The 16,594-nt window shown below is 45.1% G+C and overlaps 1 protein-coding gene across 2 annotated transcripts in view; it reads right to left on the reverse strand.

Annotated features, from left to right (window-relative positions):
* PDPR (pyruvate dehydrogenase phosphatase regulatory subunit) overlaps positions 1–16,594 on the reverse strand; it is a 136,517-nt gene that overhangs the window by 39,585 nt on the left and 80,338 nt on the right. For both annotated transcript variants that reach the window (XM_029608893.1, XM_029608895.1), the window contains 6 exons: positions 14,395–14,544; positions 13,294–13,486; positions 12,153–12,277; positions 8,232–8,387; positions 7,739–7,872; positions 2,322–2,470 (listed from right to left, as the gene is read on the reverse strand). In XM_029608893.1, the coding sequence (XP_029464753.1) occupies positions 2,322–2,470; positions 7,739–7,872; positions 8,232–8,387; positions 12,153–12,277; positions 13,294–13,486; positions 14,395–14,544 (907 nt within the window). The remainder of the gene's footprint in view (positions 1–2,321; positions 2,471–7,738; positions 7,873–8,231; positions 8,388–12,152; positions 12,278–13,293; positions 13,487–14,394; positions 14,545–16,594) is intronic.

Consider the following 16,594-nt stretch of genomic DNA (forward strand, 5'->3'; position numbering starts at 1 on the left):
ATTGTGCTAGAGGGACTGGAACTTGTGGTTCCATCCTCACTTCTCTCTGGGTCCTGAATTGCTGAAGTCAGAGACAGGTCAGTCCAGGACATATAGTCTGCTGACCAGCTGTACTCTCAACGAAGCTCTTTTAGGAGGAAGAGATGGACTATAGAAGAGAAACCTCCCCCCCCCCCCCTTTTTTTTTTTTTTTTTTTAAATGAGTGTTTACAGACCTGTGGTAACTTTCTAACATCTAAAATCCAGTGAACATCATTGTCACCCTTCCAGAGCAGTGGGAATTGAACCTTCTTGTCCCTGGGCTGCATGCACATTGGAGCTGGCAACAAAGACCTCAGGCCACATCTAGATCCACAAACTGAAGGCCCCTAACTTCTGCCACAGGCCTTCAACCTCAGCTGTACCCAACTCCTGACTGAGGACCTCTGCTGCCATCTGTGAAGGAAAGGCATGCACCAGAGTGGACTTCCTGAAATGTCTGTCCCAGAGGAGGAGCACATGCCTACCAAAAATTAGGTACATAAGAACTGTCAGACTGGGTCAGACTGAGGGTCCAACAAGCCCAGTGTCCTATTTCCAATAGTGGACAATCCAGGTCACAAATACCTGGCAAGATCTCAACTCAGAACAAGGATGAAAACCTCCAAGGCTTCCATACACAGCTCAGAACCAGAACATGTTCTGCCACTAAGGAGAATAACCACCTTGCACAATTAGGACATAAAATCACCCATGCAAAGGAGAAGGAAAAAAAATCTCTTCTCTCCTTCCAGTTCTTCCGCTCCTGAAAACCAGTGGGAAATCTCTAACCTAGAGAGAGAGTCCCATTCCAATCCACTTCATCCCTGTTCTTTATATTATTACTCTTTCCAGGAGTCCCCCATGTAAGAGGAGAGACGCTTGTATAGACGCACCTGATAAGGGCCAGGGACGAAATAACTGAATGCAGCAGAGTTTGGGATGTTCCCTCAGAACAAAGCAGAGATAGCAGATATGCTCCCCTCCTGCACCACAGGATATAGACATGGAGGCCCAGATGAATCTGCAAACAGCCGCAGTTCCAAAATTGCAGACATCAAGCTTACTGTGCCAATGGAACTCGGCGAATTACAAGACTCCACATATTCAGTGCTTCCTTTGGGAGCTCTCAACCCAATATCCTGCACTCAATCAGGCTCTGCTATCTGCATCGTGGAAAGCAGAAAAAGTTAGGGCCGATGCTCCACATCTGAGGCCACAAAATGGCCATTGTTCCCATTGTGAAACACAAGCCTTCAGCAGGAACCAGTGGAACAGAGAACAGCGAACACGGCCCCTGAGACTCCTTAATATTGCCCTACTGCCTCTAAACCAATGCAGCTAAGCTTGCCAGCACATCCTGCAGCCTCCGAGCTCCATTCCAATTAAGAAGAGCAGTTGTCCTTTGGCATTGCTACAAAGGCTTTCTTGCTATCAGTGCTGGCCCACCAATTTGCGCTACCGCAGTTCAAACCCCGAGGAATAAAACCACCCTCACCAAAGCTCTGGCAAGGTTCCCAGACACCTGCTGACCAGCTTATTCTGTCATAGGTCCTTTTTTTTTCTTTTTTTTTTTAAAAGGCAGGTTCTGAACCTGGGACCTCTGGAGCTTGGCACACATGTATGAGAGATTAATTATCCAGCTGCTCTCTCTTTGTTTTTTGTAGATTGCTAGGAAGGGAAGCGGAGGGGAAAAAGAGAAGGGGTAACCCAGAAATTTCCAATGACTTATGGCCGCTGCTCAACTAAGGAATGAGTAACAACTCATCTCAGGAGCTGCTATTCTCTCCCTTAGGGATGAGATCAACTGGGGAGGAAGGCCCGGCTGTCACTGCAGGAGCTGTCTTACCATGAAATTCTTTTCAAACCAAGCCTAAAAGCTCAGCATGGAATACACATCCACCACTGAGCACAGAGGTATTATAAGGAGTGACATCAGTCAGCCTGTAGATCTTGGACTCCCATCTGCTGGCTGGCATGCATCACCACTGGTCTGGCCTGGTCTGACAGGATGAAGAGGAAAGGGATCATTGAAAGTTACCCAGTAGCATGAAGCAGAATTCCCAACACTATACAGCTGATAAATCTTAGGCCAAAAGTCAGGAGCTTTAAATGTGCCATGCCATTCATGACTTTAGAGTAGGCATTAGAGCAAAAGAATGGCTGACACTCTGAAACAGGTAGAGCTGCCCTATCCTCCTTTACAGAGACACAATGCTGCACACTGTATATGTTAAGGGGAGCAGGGAGGGGTTTCTGGTGCCAGGCTGCAATTTAGAGAATGGGAGTGGAGGAGGATTTACCTGCGCTTGTTTAGCCGTACAACACTACAGTCATTTTCATAGCCTCCCCGCTCATTCAGCATCCCTGTGTGAACAATGTGCCCAACTGGAACATCCAGGTCATTGGAGAAGAGATACTGCAGAACCTCTAGTGCCTGATCACCTGTAGACTAGAGAGAGAAGAATGCAGCAGAAAAGTCAGTTAGAATAAACCTTTAGGGAACCCCAACAGAGAACTATACTGGGAAAACAGTCCTTAAAAGAAACTGAGAAAAAGGATCTTTACAAATGTCTGGTTGTTATGCTCACCTGAAGGATCATTTCCAAAGGCATTTCCGCAAGTAAAGAAGAAAATTGTTTCTTACTTGCTAATTTTCGTTCCTGTAGTACCACGGATCAGTCCAGACTGTGGGTTATGCCTCCCTTCCAGCAGATGGAGACAGAGAAAAACTTGAAGGGCACCCTCTCTTAACCCGGTGTGCCACCTGCATCCCTTCAGTATAAAGAATATCCAAGCAGAATAACAGCAATAACAATAACAACAACGAATCAAGCAATAATAGGACTGTAACTATAGAAGTACAAAACAGAGCAACCTGTAGCGTTCTGCATTAAAAAGCGAATATGAGCGTGGACTCTTGAAAATCTACTCCCCGGGAGGGCGTCTGGACTGATCCGTGGTACTACAGGAACGAAAATTAGCAGGTAAGAACCAATTTTCTTTTCCCTGTATGTACCTGGATCAGTCCAGACTGTGGGATGTACCAAAGCTTCCCTATACTGGGTGGGACATTGAGAGTCCCACGCAAAGCACCCCACTGCCAAAGTTGCAGATATCTGGAGCCTGAACGTCCAAGCGGTAGTGGCGAGCAAATGTATGGAGCGTCTTCCAAGTAGCCGCTCTACAGATTTCTTGTGGCGAAACCAACTGGCATTCAACCCAAGAAGCCGCCTGTGAGCGAATGGAATGGGCTTTCAATCCCTCAGGAATGGGTCGATCTTTACAAATGTATGAGAACGAAATAGCCTCTTTCAACCATCACGCAATCGTCTGCTTAGACGCTTTCTGACCTCTCTTGGGACCGCTCCACAGGACAAATAAATGATCTGAAACTCTGAAAGGATTTGTAACTTCCAAATAGCATAACAAAGATCGTCAGACATCTAAATGACAAAGTCCTCTTGCGTGAGGGATGTTGGCTGATAAATTAGGAAAAGCCGGGAGCTCTACTGACTGACAAATGAAAGGTTGAGACCACTTTTGGCAAAAAGGAAGGGACTGTTTGAAGAGAAACTCCCAAATCAGAAATTCTCTACAAGAGAGAGCCTCTATTTCCGAGATTCTGCTAGCTGAGCAGATAGTTACCAAAAACACCGTTTTCAACGGGAGGTCCTTTAACGTGCTTTATTAAGGGGTTCAAACGGCGGATCGCACAAGACGCGAAGTACCAAATTAAGGCTCCAAGACGGACGGGAGGAATCAAATGTCTTACTCCTCTGAGGAAACGCACTGCATCTGTATGCAACACTACTGAGCTGCCAACAGGAGAGCCCAGGGCTGCCACTTGTACACAGAGGGAATTAAAAGACAAGCTTCTTGGATAAGCTATTTTGCAAAAAACCCAAAATATGAGCAATAGAGGCTTGCCTGGGAAGAATCCCTCATTCGCAACACCACGACACGAAAACTCTCCACACCCTGACATATGATAGAGAGGTAGACGTTTTCCTGGCTTGCAGCAGTATAGTAATAACTTTCTCCGAATACCCTTTCTTCCTCAATCTCCTCCTTTCAAAAGCCAGGCTGCTAGACAAAAGCAATCTGCCTGGTTGAAAAATATAGGGCCTTGACGAAAAAGATGTGGACAATATCAGAGTCATAGGGGCCCGTCCACCGCCAGATTGACCAGATCCGCAAACCACGGACGTCGGGGCCATTCCGGAGCCACTAGAATCACACTCCCTGGGTGAACTTCTATCCTGCGAAGAACTTTGCCCACTAGCAGCCAAGGAAGGAACACACTTACAGGAGAACTGAGGTTGGCCAGGGAAGCACCAGCGCATTGACTCCCTCTGCACCGTGACCCTTTCTGCGACTGAAGAAGCGAGGGGCCTTGGCATTGTCTCGTGTTGCCATTAAGTCCATGTGGGGTGTCCCCCACCTGCGGGAAATTAGATCCATTGCTTGGTCCAAAAGTTCCCACTCCCCTGGATCTATGCGCTTCCGACTTAGGAAGTCCGCTTGTATGTTGTTCTTCCCGGCGATGTGAAATGCCGCTAGCAGCGCAAGATTTTCTTCCGCCCAAACCATGAGTTGCTCCGCTTCGTCTGCTAAGGGTTGACTCTTGTTGCCTTCTTGACAGTTGATGTAGGCTACCGTTTTCACATTGTAGTATAGAACGCAGACCGCCTGGTTGCGTAGGCACGGAAGAAAATGTTGCAAAGCCAGAAGAACTGCTTTGGTTTCTAGACGATTGATCGACCAGCTGGACTCCTCCTGGGACCAGCTGCCCTGGACTGAGTGGGACTGACAGACAACTCCTCAGCTGGAGAGACTGGCATCCGTGGTCACCACTATCTAGTTCGGGACTTCGAGGTCCACACCGTGAGACAAGTTGTGCGGGCAAAGCCACCACCCAAGACTGGACCTGGCGTGATCAGTGAGCAGTAGATGGAACTGGAACTCCTCCGACTTGGGATCCCAACGGGAAAGCTACGCTCATTGTAATGGTCTCATATGAGCAAAAGACCAGGGAACCACCTCCAGAGTGGACGCCATGGAGCCGAGGACCTGAAGGTAGTCCCAGGTTTTGGGGAGTGGTAGCGACAAGCAGCGCCAAACTTTCTCCATCAGTTTGGTTCTTCGTCCCGGGGGGAGAAAAACCTTCCCAACACTGGTATCGAATCGGGCCCCCAGGAAGTTTATCGTCTGAGAAGGGATAAAGTTGCTCTTGCCTTGATTGATCACCCAACTGAGCGATTCCAGGAGACTGACTACCTTGCTGATAGCTTCCATACAGAGATCCCTGGACTTCGCCCTGATGAGCCAGTCGTCCAGGTAGAGATGAATCAGAAGTCCTTGCTTCTTCAGAACTGCTGCCACTACCACCATCACCTTGGTGAACGTGCAAGGGGCCGAAGCCAGACCGAACAGTAGTGGGCAGAACTGGAAATGCATACCTAGTTTCATAAAGCGGAGAAACTTGTGATGATCTTCGTGGATGGGTATATGCAAGTATGCTTCCCATCAGATCCAGGGACGCCAGGAACTCGTGAACCGCAGCTATCACGGAACGGAGTGTTTCCATGTGGAAATGTGGTATCTTGAGAGCCTTGTTTACCTTTTTCAGGTCCAGAATAGGCCTGAAGGATCCCTCCTTCTTTGGGACCACGAAATAAATGGAGTAACACCCCAACTTCCAGTCCATTTGGGGGATCAACTTTATTGCCCCGAGAGCAAGCAGCCGGTCGAAGGCTTGCCAAACGATCTGAGCCTTGGACCTTGAATCACAGGGGGAGACCATAAAAAAGTCTTGGAGTGGCTGAGCAATTTCCAAAGCGTAGCCTTGTTCTATGATGCTTAGGACCCACTGATTGGAGGTTATTCTGACCCATGCCTCGTAGAACTGGGACAAGTGTCCCCCCACTCGAGGTACCGAGGGATGGGTTTGCCTGATTTCATTGAGAAGACTGAGGCAAGGGGTGTGGCTGCATCTGCATCACGAGTGGTCTTGCAGCCTTGAAAGAAAGAATTCCAGAATTGTGGCCTGGCCGATGGCTGCCTCTGCCCTGCAGGCTGTGGTCTAGCCTGACAAAACCTTCGTTGTCTTCGAAACCGTGAGCGGGTTGATGGAAAACCCCTGGAAGACCTCGGCCTGTCCTCAGGGAGCTTGTGGACTCTGTTTTCACCCAGCGACTTTATCAATTGCTCCAGGCCTGCCCCAAAGATAAACTTTCCCTTGAATGGCAACGCACCTAACTTAGCTTTGGATGAAACCTCTGCTGACCAGTTATGCAGCCAAAGGAGCCTCCGTGCAGATACTGCGGATGACATGGTATGGGAGGAGGTACGAAGTAGATCATACAGAGCATCCGTTTGCATACTTTTAGTTAAAGAAAAATATGTGCATATGTGGTTTCCCTGAAACCCCAACTGGTTTGTGGCTCCTGAAGACCTTCTATTTTACCCTTTGCTTTATTACAATGTTCTTTCTTCTACTGCTATAATGCAAAAGAAAGGGATGTCTTGATAGAAACAGATGGCATCCATTTTAACTTGTGGGAGTCTGATGTTGCAAGTAGCACTAGCCTAGATGCATTATGGAGAATGGCTCCAACTACTCTGAAAATCACCCCACATTTCGAAAGGTTAATTTGCCTTCAGACAGCATATCCTTCCCAGTAACTTTATACAGTTGTGCTGTTGGGCACACAGCACAAGGAAGACAAGTCAAAGTAGTATCCCAATAAAGACTTTATGAGATGTTAACGCCTTCCTCCTCCCCCTGCCACACAAGTGCTCCTTGAACCCCCGTTTTCTTTTAAAGAAAGGAGGGCCATTAGAGATTGCTGCCTGATGCTCGTATTGTGTATGTTTACTATAACTGCTATAACATTTATAAATAAATAAATACAAGCCTATTTCCACCACCAGCAGACCCACTGGATCAGCGTACAAAGGTTCCCTGTCTACTCCTTCTCACAAATTCATCTGACATATCTTCACCAAAGAACGGGCGCATTCCATAGCGGGACCAACTATTTGGAACTCTATGCCACCCGATCTACGCCAAGAACACTGTAGGACAACTTTAAAAAAAAAAAAATTAAAAACTTGGCTGTTCAAACAAGCCTATACATACATCCGCCTCCCCCCCCATGAACTCATAGCTCACCTATTCCCACCCCCCCTCCCGATAGACCTATAAGTTTTTGTAATTTAGTTTTGGTTTTCTCTATCCTTAACTCCTGTACTTGGTCACCCTGACCCTCTATTTTCTCTCTCCCCCTGATATCCCTGTTAAATGTAACTTTCTTTTTCCCTTTCTCATTTAAAGGGTATTATTCCCCTTGTTAATTGTAAACAGATGTGATATGTATGTCGGTATAGAAAAGTTTTAAATAAATAAAAATAAAAATGAAATTCTGAGACTCATTGCAAAGTGGACATGAGGCTTTATAAACTCATCATGTTGTCGCCTTTATATGATCTTCCAAAAATGTATAACAATGTCATAAGCTGGAAGGATGCAGCATTCATTTTCCTAACCCTTTTCACTCTCAGAAACTGGGGGGCTGCAGCAGGGATTTTTTAGTAAGGGAATTCAGCAGATAGAAGTGGAGAGTCATAGAAAAAACACACAAGAGGCAGAATCATAGAAATCCAAGTACTATATTTAGAAACGAGTCACCTGATAATCTCCCTCCTGAATACTTACACTGATTTCGAACTTAGTGAATGAGGACATGTCAATGACACACACGGCCTCCTTGCAACACTTGACCTCTGACCCCACTATGTCAAACCAATCAGGTTTGTAGAACGTTTTACTCTGATCCAGTGCCAAAAGATCTAAGGAACAAAACCAATAAATGAAAACTAGCAATTCAAACAGGAACCGCCCCCCCCCCCCCCCCCCAACCCAACAAATATAAAAAGATATACGAGAATCCTCAAAATATGCTCTGCTATATTAAGTCCATGATATAGGGAATATTTTCTGATCTCTAACGCCTTACATTATATTTCAGCTCAGAAATACTCTGTGTTCTGCAGGTCACGTCAGGAGAAGCACTAAACTTTCCTCTGATTTTTATAAATGAGGGAAACATTTCTTCCTCAAAGCAGTAGCATTTGGGTTAATAATCTGACAACACTAAGGGTGTACGCTATGGGGTAAATAAAACAAAAATAAATATATGACTGCTTACCTTTCCCAGGTGGAACAAAGAACTTGGCTCTCTCAAAACCATGCTTCTCCATCCACCGGGCTCCTTGGGCATCCAACCGATCATACAGAGGGGAAGTGCGCAGCTGCCGGCCTGTCTGAAAGTCCCAACGTGGGACCTTCAAGTCATAGATGAGGGCTAGAACAGTCAGGAAAGCATCCATCAGCACACCAGAGAGCATACAGTATCCCCTTACCAAGCCATTGTACTCCACTGTACCCTTTCCGTACCAAAGACTTCACAGCATCCAATCCTAGAGTGGTCCTTACCCCGCAGTACACCCTTACCATATCAGAGAGGAATGACATCCTACAATGCACCTTACCCACATTGGTGAAAGGATAATTGCTCATCTGCAATTGTTCTCTAAAGGTATTTTCATGAATTTTCACACAATATGTGACAAGTCGTGTGACCTATCAGCATGCATCCAATGAAGATCACCTCTGGCAAAAAATATGGTATCACACTGATTGGTCAGTTTGGCATGTACAATGTTTGCAATCGCTATTTCTTTTTATTCAGTGTCTGACTGGTTCCCCTTTTTGGCATCTTTTTTACATTTTGTTTAAATCCCCTTTGGTGCTAGCATCGATAAGAGCTTGTGTCAAGTTACCTGAATGTTTGCTTGAAGGTAATGTGCCGCAGTCTAGATTGCCTGCCTCATTTGTCTTTGGTGTCCCATAAATGATTTTGATTTTATTTGTAAGCTGTTTTTTTGTTTATGTTACAGTCGTAGCTATTTGCCTTTTCAGTGCCTCCCGTTGCAGCCCTCAGATGAAACATGGGTCCGGGTCGGGGGACTCACTGCTATGTGAACTCTCTTTAAATCTGCCATTTTAAAGCTCTGGAATAAAACCTGCATTTATTATTACTTAACAATCTCTTTTCTGTGGACGCCTATTAGTTTATAACATTATTTTTGTCTTTGTAGATCCCTTGGATACATGTGCCTCTCACTCCATAATCGATTTGCCTAAAAAATATGGTACCCCACAACGCCCCTCAAACCAGTGACAAGATGGCATCCTTCCCCTCAAAGCTCTTACAATACCAGATCCAATGGGATATTCTAAGCATGGTATATACCCTAGAGTTTTACAGCAGTTGACAAATCATCAGAATTATCACAAAGCTGTACAGCCAATTACATCGCTCTACTGGCTGAACATTCCAATCAGGAGGCTCCATTTTAAGAAATTTTCAATATTGTGTCAGGAGAGGTAAACTCAAATTCTGTTTTATCTACTCCTCCTACACACTCCTGACTACCAGAGTTAGAGAGAAATTGAACATGAGATACGATGAAAAATTGCAAAATCAAGATGGTGACTCCAAATTCAGCCTACCATTCTGGGTATTACCAGATAGGCAGGTTTTCATAATCACAATCTTGGATTACAGAATATGAGAGCCAGTAAATCACTAGGTATTTTTTAAACCAAAACCTAGCAAGTATCCCAAATTCTATTTTTGCTAATGCAAACACCACAAATCCTGATTAATTCCTGATTAATAAATGGGATTCAAGACTAATCCTGAACAACATTTTTTCAGTTCATCTCTAATCTAAAAATATTTATAGTCAACTTTAGTCATTTAGAAGGGCTGCCTTCCAAAATATTCCATTCTACAGTTTCTTGTGCTGTAATTCCTCTCCTTTAGGGTTAGTTTCATGAAGGTTCTAGATGCTTTTAGCAAAGGTAGGTAGCAGTCTCAGTTCTCAGCAGACTCCTTTGATTCTGTAATATCACCAAGATTGCTCATTGCTCACAGATTCCCTGAAGATGTTTTACATGTAAAAGCCATTTAAAGTTCATGGTCTGCAAATTCTAGGTTAATTGTAATCAATTAAGTTCAGACCCATAACCAGAAACGGACAGATCATTAACCACAGGACACCAATGTCTGTCAGATCATAAATGACTTGCTGAGCTGAATTTGAGTCCATGATCTAAATGTGAAAGTCTGTATCCTACTTCTAATCTACTGAGACCTTGTGCACACTTGACTTTGCATTTTTGATGAAATGAAAAAATCCAACTCCGCGGGATGATGGGTGGGTTTCATGAGGACTAACATCATGCTGTCCTCTGAGAACACCTGTTACAGGTAAGCAACTCTGCTTTCTCCATGGGCAAGCAGGAGAGTAGTTCTCACACATGGGTGAATCCCTAGCTGTTGCTCCCCAACACAAAAAGGGACCAACAGACACCTAACCAGGTGCCAATGGGCACAACACCACCAGTGCTGTTGGTTAACAGAGAGGGAGACAGCCTGAATCCAAACAGGCGGCCCTAAGTTGAGAGTTGCGGTCTACACCTCAAATAGAGCTCTGGAGAAAAGACTAGCCAAACCTACTGTCGCGTCAGCCATCCCTATTCAGATAGTACTGGGATGTGAATGTGTGATGAGAACTCCATGTCGGAGCCTTGCAGATTTCTACAGAACTACTAACAAGTGGGCCACCGAAGTTGCTATGTTTGACAGAATGAGCCTTAACATGACCCCCAAGATGCAGTCCTGCCTGGGCATAACAGAAGGAGATGCAATCTGCTAGGCAACTGGATATGGTCTGTTTGGCAATACCCAACCTACTTCTATCAAAAGAAATAAAAAGTTGGGTGGACTGTCTATGAGCTTCTGTCCGCTCCAGATAGAAGTCTAAATCTCGCTTGCAGTCCAAACTGTGCAGTGCTCGTTCACCTTGGTGCAAATGGGGCCTGGGAAAGAAAATTGGCAGGACAATTGACTGGTTAAGATGGAAATTCATCACCACCTTAGGTAGGAACTTAGGGTGCACATGTAAGACCATCCTTACATGGTGGAACTTAGTTTAAAGGGGCTAAGTCACTAAGGCCTGGAGCTTGCTGACCCTGCATGCTGAAGGGACCTGCTCCACTGCTAGCTGGACTGGACGCTCCAGCTCCTCTTCAAATGTTGTCAATGACAACACTGATTGAGAGGAAGGAGAAGTGGCCAGATCTTCTTTGGACCTGTGAGAGTGATCGGTAACTGGCACCAGGACCAGTAGAGACCATCCGGACCCCAGGCATCAATGGAGGTTGAGTGCTCCTCACTTCGGGGGCATCTCTGCAAAAGCCGGTGTGTCTCCATTCCCAGCACTGCGCATCGACAGGGACCGGTGCTGATAGTTCTTGGTCTTCCCACGATGTTTGGCTTGGTCTTTCCTTGGTGTGGAGAACGAGGATGATGAACCAGAGGTCCTCAGTCTGGAGGTGATAGACAATGGTCTGTCTCCGGCGCTCCAATCCACTGGCAACCTCGACGGAACCCACAGTCCTGCTGATGTCGATGGCATGGTGTCAATCGGTGCAGCTCAGAGGTCCTCCGATGCTGATGCCGCTGATGGTTTGGACTTCTTTGACACAAAGAAGTGGCTCATCTTGTCGAGTCGAAGCAGACGTCCCTTCGGTATCATCTGGGTGCACAAGCGGGAACTCTGGAGATCATGCGATGCCACCAAGCAGAGGATGCAAACATCATGAGGACTGGTGATCAACATGTTTCTCGGGCACTGGGGGCATTGGTGGAAACCAGACACGGCCACGAAGGGGGATGAAACAAAAAGGGAAAAAAACAGAATGATTGCAGTGGGCAGCAATGGAAGACCGGCAGCAAGACTCCACCACCAGGGGAGTACTGACCGCGAAAATAAACTTATCCCATTTGTGAGGACTAACATCCTGCTTGTCCTCGGAGAAAAGGCTGCTGCTAGGAAATATGTGGGAAAAGTGGGAATTCTGACTCCACTCAGCTCTGCAGTTCTAAACATTTCAAAATGCTCAGATCAGTGCCTTCTCTGACCATTCACACACACATATTGCGAGAGGCTGCAGGGATTGTTAACATATTTAGAACATAGAACATGAGTGTACTCACGCATAACCTCCATTACCCGGTGACGCAGGAAAGTGCGGCTGCTTTGAAGGGCACCAAAGCGCTTTAGATCCAAAGGCCAAACATTGTCCAGAGGGTAACCGTACACCATCCACTCTGCCAAGTACCTGAGTGCAGGGATGCAGAGAAAACCAAATGTTATCTAGGGATAATTATGCACCAGCTGAACAGAGACAGGTGGAGGGAGAGAGACAAGAGGGCAAAAGGGAGTAAATGTCCAGAGTCTTTGCAGTCCATCCACTTAATTAGGCACCTTAGGATGGACTGCACATACTCTGGACACTTACTCTCTTTTGCCCTCTTGTCTTTCTTCCTCCACCTGTCTCTAGAGAGATGGAGAAGCAAAGTACACAAGGAACAGGAAAAGAGAAGGGGGCACACAAGTAACTAAAGAGTAGAATAATGAACCTCAAGGCAAACAAAGCACAGACAAAGCTATACAAGCGAGAGATGGTAAGTATATGTAGCTGGGAGCATCATTTAGCTCTCTGTCATTTTGGTGTTGAAAAATTGCTAGTTGCGACAATTCTTCAGCAAATTAAATTACTTGATGCTACAGTGCCAAGATTGTGGATGATTGGAGGTATGCCAGGATTTGTGGGGACCACCAGAATAAGACAAATTGAGTTTGAGAGGTTTTCCAGTTTAAATGTTTTTTTATGCACTTGTTAATGCACATAGATAGGAAGGCTGTGGGAAGGTAGATACTGTATATGATGTATGGTATTAATGAGATTCAGAGAGGAGAGGAATTTGGTCTAAATTCTAGGATTATCTTGCATTTGTATGAATATTTTGAGATGGCAGTATTATGGGATGATGGTAGGAAATTTATTATGCTGTGTTAACTTTATTTAAGATGCAATCTGCTTTGTGGTTTTGCAATAAAAACCCCCCATAAATAAAGTGTTGCAATGCACCAATGAGTACGTTATATGCATTTTGAGTACAGAGGTATTTCCTCATCATTTGATAACAAATGTTAATAGAAAGTTTATTTATTTATTTTAAAGCGATTAGGATACAGACCTGCACCGGGTTAAGCAGAAGTGCTGTAAGAGATCTCACAAAAAGACCTTGGGAAAGGGACAATCTGGGGAAACAAAGGCATTCTGTGACTTACTTGCCTGCACCCCCGCCGAATGAGATGCCAGCAGAGTTCATGCCAGCCAGGACAAAATAACCTTGCACGGTTGGGGATTCCCCTATGATGCACCGCATATCTGGAGTGAAGGATTCTGGGCAATTCACCAGTTGTAGGATCTCCAGAGCCTCCAGGGCAGGCATTCTTCGCAGAAGGGCACTCAGAAGTGGTTCTATACATCATTTTAAAGACAGACACCAAAGGTTTTCAAGAAGCTAATAACCCAAACATCACAGCTCACCTTCCCCACCCCCAACTTTTTATATATGCAACAAAAACAGATACTTCAGATATAAAACCTGCTCTTTGTCTAGACTAGCAAATGCGACCAGTATGGTGCTCAACATTAAGACACTATTGAATGACATTGTGCAAGGTCTATGTTCATTCAAGAAAAAGATCTCATAACCTCAAACACAGCCAGTGTTCAACACTGCAAAAAACCATGCTAAGCCATGAGAATTATCTGACATTCACCTTGAAAGCCTTAAACAGCTGCTACCATCATGTACTATGATGATGCTATTTATTTTGAGTAAATCACTAGTATTGTGTTTCTATTAAGAGCTTAGCCTTATTGTAGATTTCTTTAGACTTAGGCCTTGAGGCATAGTTTATTTTATCTAATCTTCTTTTAGTCAAATTGCTATTTCAAAGTGTTTACTTCCTTGAAATGTGAAGCTACAACTTATTTGTTTGCAAGCTGAAATTTCTAATATGCTGTAATCCGCTTTGAGTGAACTGTGTCTACAAAAAGGCAGGATAAAAATCCAAGCAAGTAAATAAATAAATGCACTGGTATCTTAGATAACTTTTACTGGACCAACAAAAAAAAAAAAAAAAAGATTTTGTAGGACATGATCTTATTAGACAACAAACACTGCAGGGCTGAAAGCCAGACAATTAAAAACTCTGTACTAAAATGCACTGAAACTTTGATCCACAGGAGTTCAAAGCCTTCATTCAGCTATTTAGCAGGTGCGGCACAGTACAAAAGAAGAGAACAAGGAATGGGAGTGTGATTTTATGTATTCATGAGAGGTCAGCCTATGCATTCAGCTCTCTCTCACGCAGACATACCAAAATGATCCCAGTCCTCCTGCAGGTTCTGAATCTCCAACTGATTTCTTCCTTCAGTGAAGATGGGTTTCGGATTCTTCTCAAAGCCCCCAGAAAGGATGCCTCCTTGCCAGTTCCGAATATAGATCCTTCCATCTGGGTCCACTATAGCTATGAAAAAAATAGAGAGACGGAAGAAGAGTGTGAGAGAATGCTATGCATTTCCACAACAAATAAACCACAGTTTGTCACGTTATTCTAATCAGAACCAGTTTCCAAAATGCAACAAAATCAGAGAATCATCACAATATGACAGGCCTTTAAATTCCAAACACACATAGTGTTTATAAAGCACAGTTCATGCAGTAGAGAGCCTCAACTTCTTTGAAAGAATAGGGTCCCCAGGATTACCAACTGCCAGTAATTACTGACAAACAAAAAGAAAAGAAAATGACATAAAAATAATTTAATGTCAGTAAAAACAAATGAATGATAGGGCCTATCTCCGGAGCTCAGGCACTGTGAGGCCACACTACTCTGGAGTTGGGGATTATGTCTCAGTGCATAAGGAGAAATTTTATTCCCTGTTAATTTTTTTCCCCTGAATCCTGCTACACCAATATAGGACAAGTGGATTATTCCTCCCTGCCAGCAGATGGAGACAGAACACACTGCTTTCTTTGTGCGTGACATCACTATTACTTTGAGAAAACCCAGTATTCCTAAAACAAAGCACTAAACATATCATAAACTTGGAAAGAAACTTCAAAAACCCCATCCTCATTCCTACAAAGGCCCAGCTTCTTGGGAGGGTCTGGACTGGTGTAGCACAATTCAAGGAAAAGAAATTAACAGGAGCAAAATGTCTCCCTCCTCTTCATTCGGCTACACCAGTCCAGATAAGTGGGAAGTACCAAAGCCTGTCTAAAAAGGAAGTGAGGAAGAGTATAATGACAAACAAGTGGCTGCCTTACAAATGTCCAACGAAGCAATAATCACCACCTCTGCTCAAGATGAAGATTGAGCTGAAGAAGAATGAGCTCTAAATACCTTGGGAACTCTATATCCCTTGAGCATATATGCTGAAGAAATTGCCTCCTTGATCCACCTTGTCAATGTAGCCTTAGAGGCTGCCTTACCATTATGGGGACCTCCAATCTATCAGTCCTTTGAAAGGAATTAGTAACCTCAAACTGCCTCAAAAGAATTTGATGGACATCCAGAAATTTCGAGTGTCTGCCCTAGCACGTCTCCTTTGAGAAAGCAGGCAGAGAAATGGACCTATTCAGATGTAAAACAGACAATACCTTCGGCAACAAAGAGGGAACTGGTCAAAAAGCTACCGTCCACTATAAACACCAAAAAGGATTCCTGCAGGACAAGTCCTGAAGCTCTGAAATACATTTAGCAAAACAGATCATTACCAGAAAAGTTGCCTTTAAGAAGAGATCTGATCAAAATATGTTTTTGAAGCACAAAGACAGGAGAGATTAGAGCTTTCAGAACCAAACTGAGATCCACTGGGGTGCAGCTGGCTGAAAGGAAGGCTGCAATCTTCACTCCCATCCAGACATGCCTGAGACTCCATGACCACAACCTCTCTAACAGGGACATTGCAGCGACCTGAATCCTATAAAGAATTTAAAGTTAAACTCTTATCTAGACCACGCTGTAGATAGGTTAGAACAGCGCTTCTCAACCAGTGTGTCGCGTCTCCCGGTGTCCCACTGCCCCATTGTACTTTCCTTCTCCCTTTTTCCAGCCCCCACGGGCCAAATAGAAGCCTCCTTTCTTCCTATCCCCACTGCCCAATGGGAAGCCTCCTTCATTCTGCCTGCCCCTAAGCAGGCCAGTCAGAAGCTCCTCCCTTCTACCTGCCAGTGGGAGTAGGAAGAAGGAGGGAAGTCTTTGATTGGCCGATGAGGCAGGCATCGCATAGCCCGGGGATGGGGGAGGGAGAAATGGCAGTGTCAAACCCCGACGAAGCAAGGTCGCCACAGGAGCCCATCCCCATGGCAGTGAAGAGGAAAACCTAACCCCGACCAAGCAAGGCTGCCTCGAGAGCCCATCCCCTTGGTGGCAAAGAGGAAACCCGACCCCGACCAAGGCCACCAGGGGAGCCCATCCCCGTGGTGGTGAAAAAAGGCGGCCCACCAGAGTAAAGCCGCGGCGGAACTGGAGCCCATCCCTGCAGTGAAGGAAGAAGAAGTTCTGGTGAGAG

This window comes from Rhinatrema bivittatum, chromosome 7 (assembly GCF_901001135.1).
Source record: "Rhinatrema bivittatum chromosome 7, aRhiBiv1.1, whole genome shotgun sequence".
NCBI classification, from domain to species: domain Eukaryota; kingdom Metazoa; phylum Chordata; class Amphibia; order Gymnophiona; family Rhinatrematidae; genus Rhinatrema; species Rhinatrema bivittatum.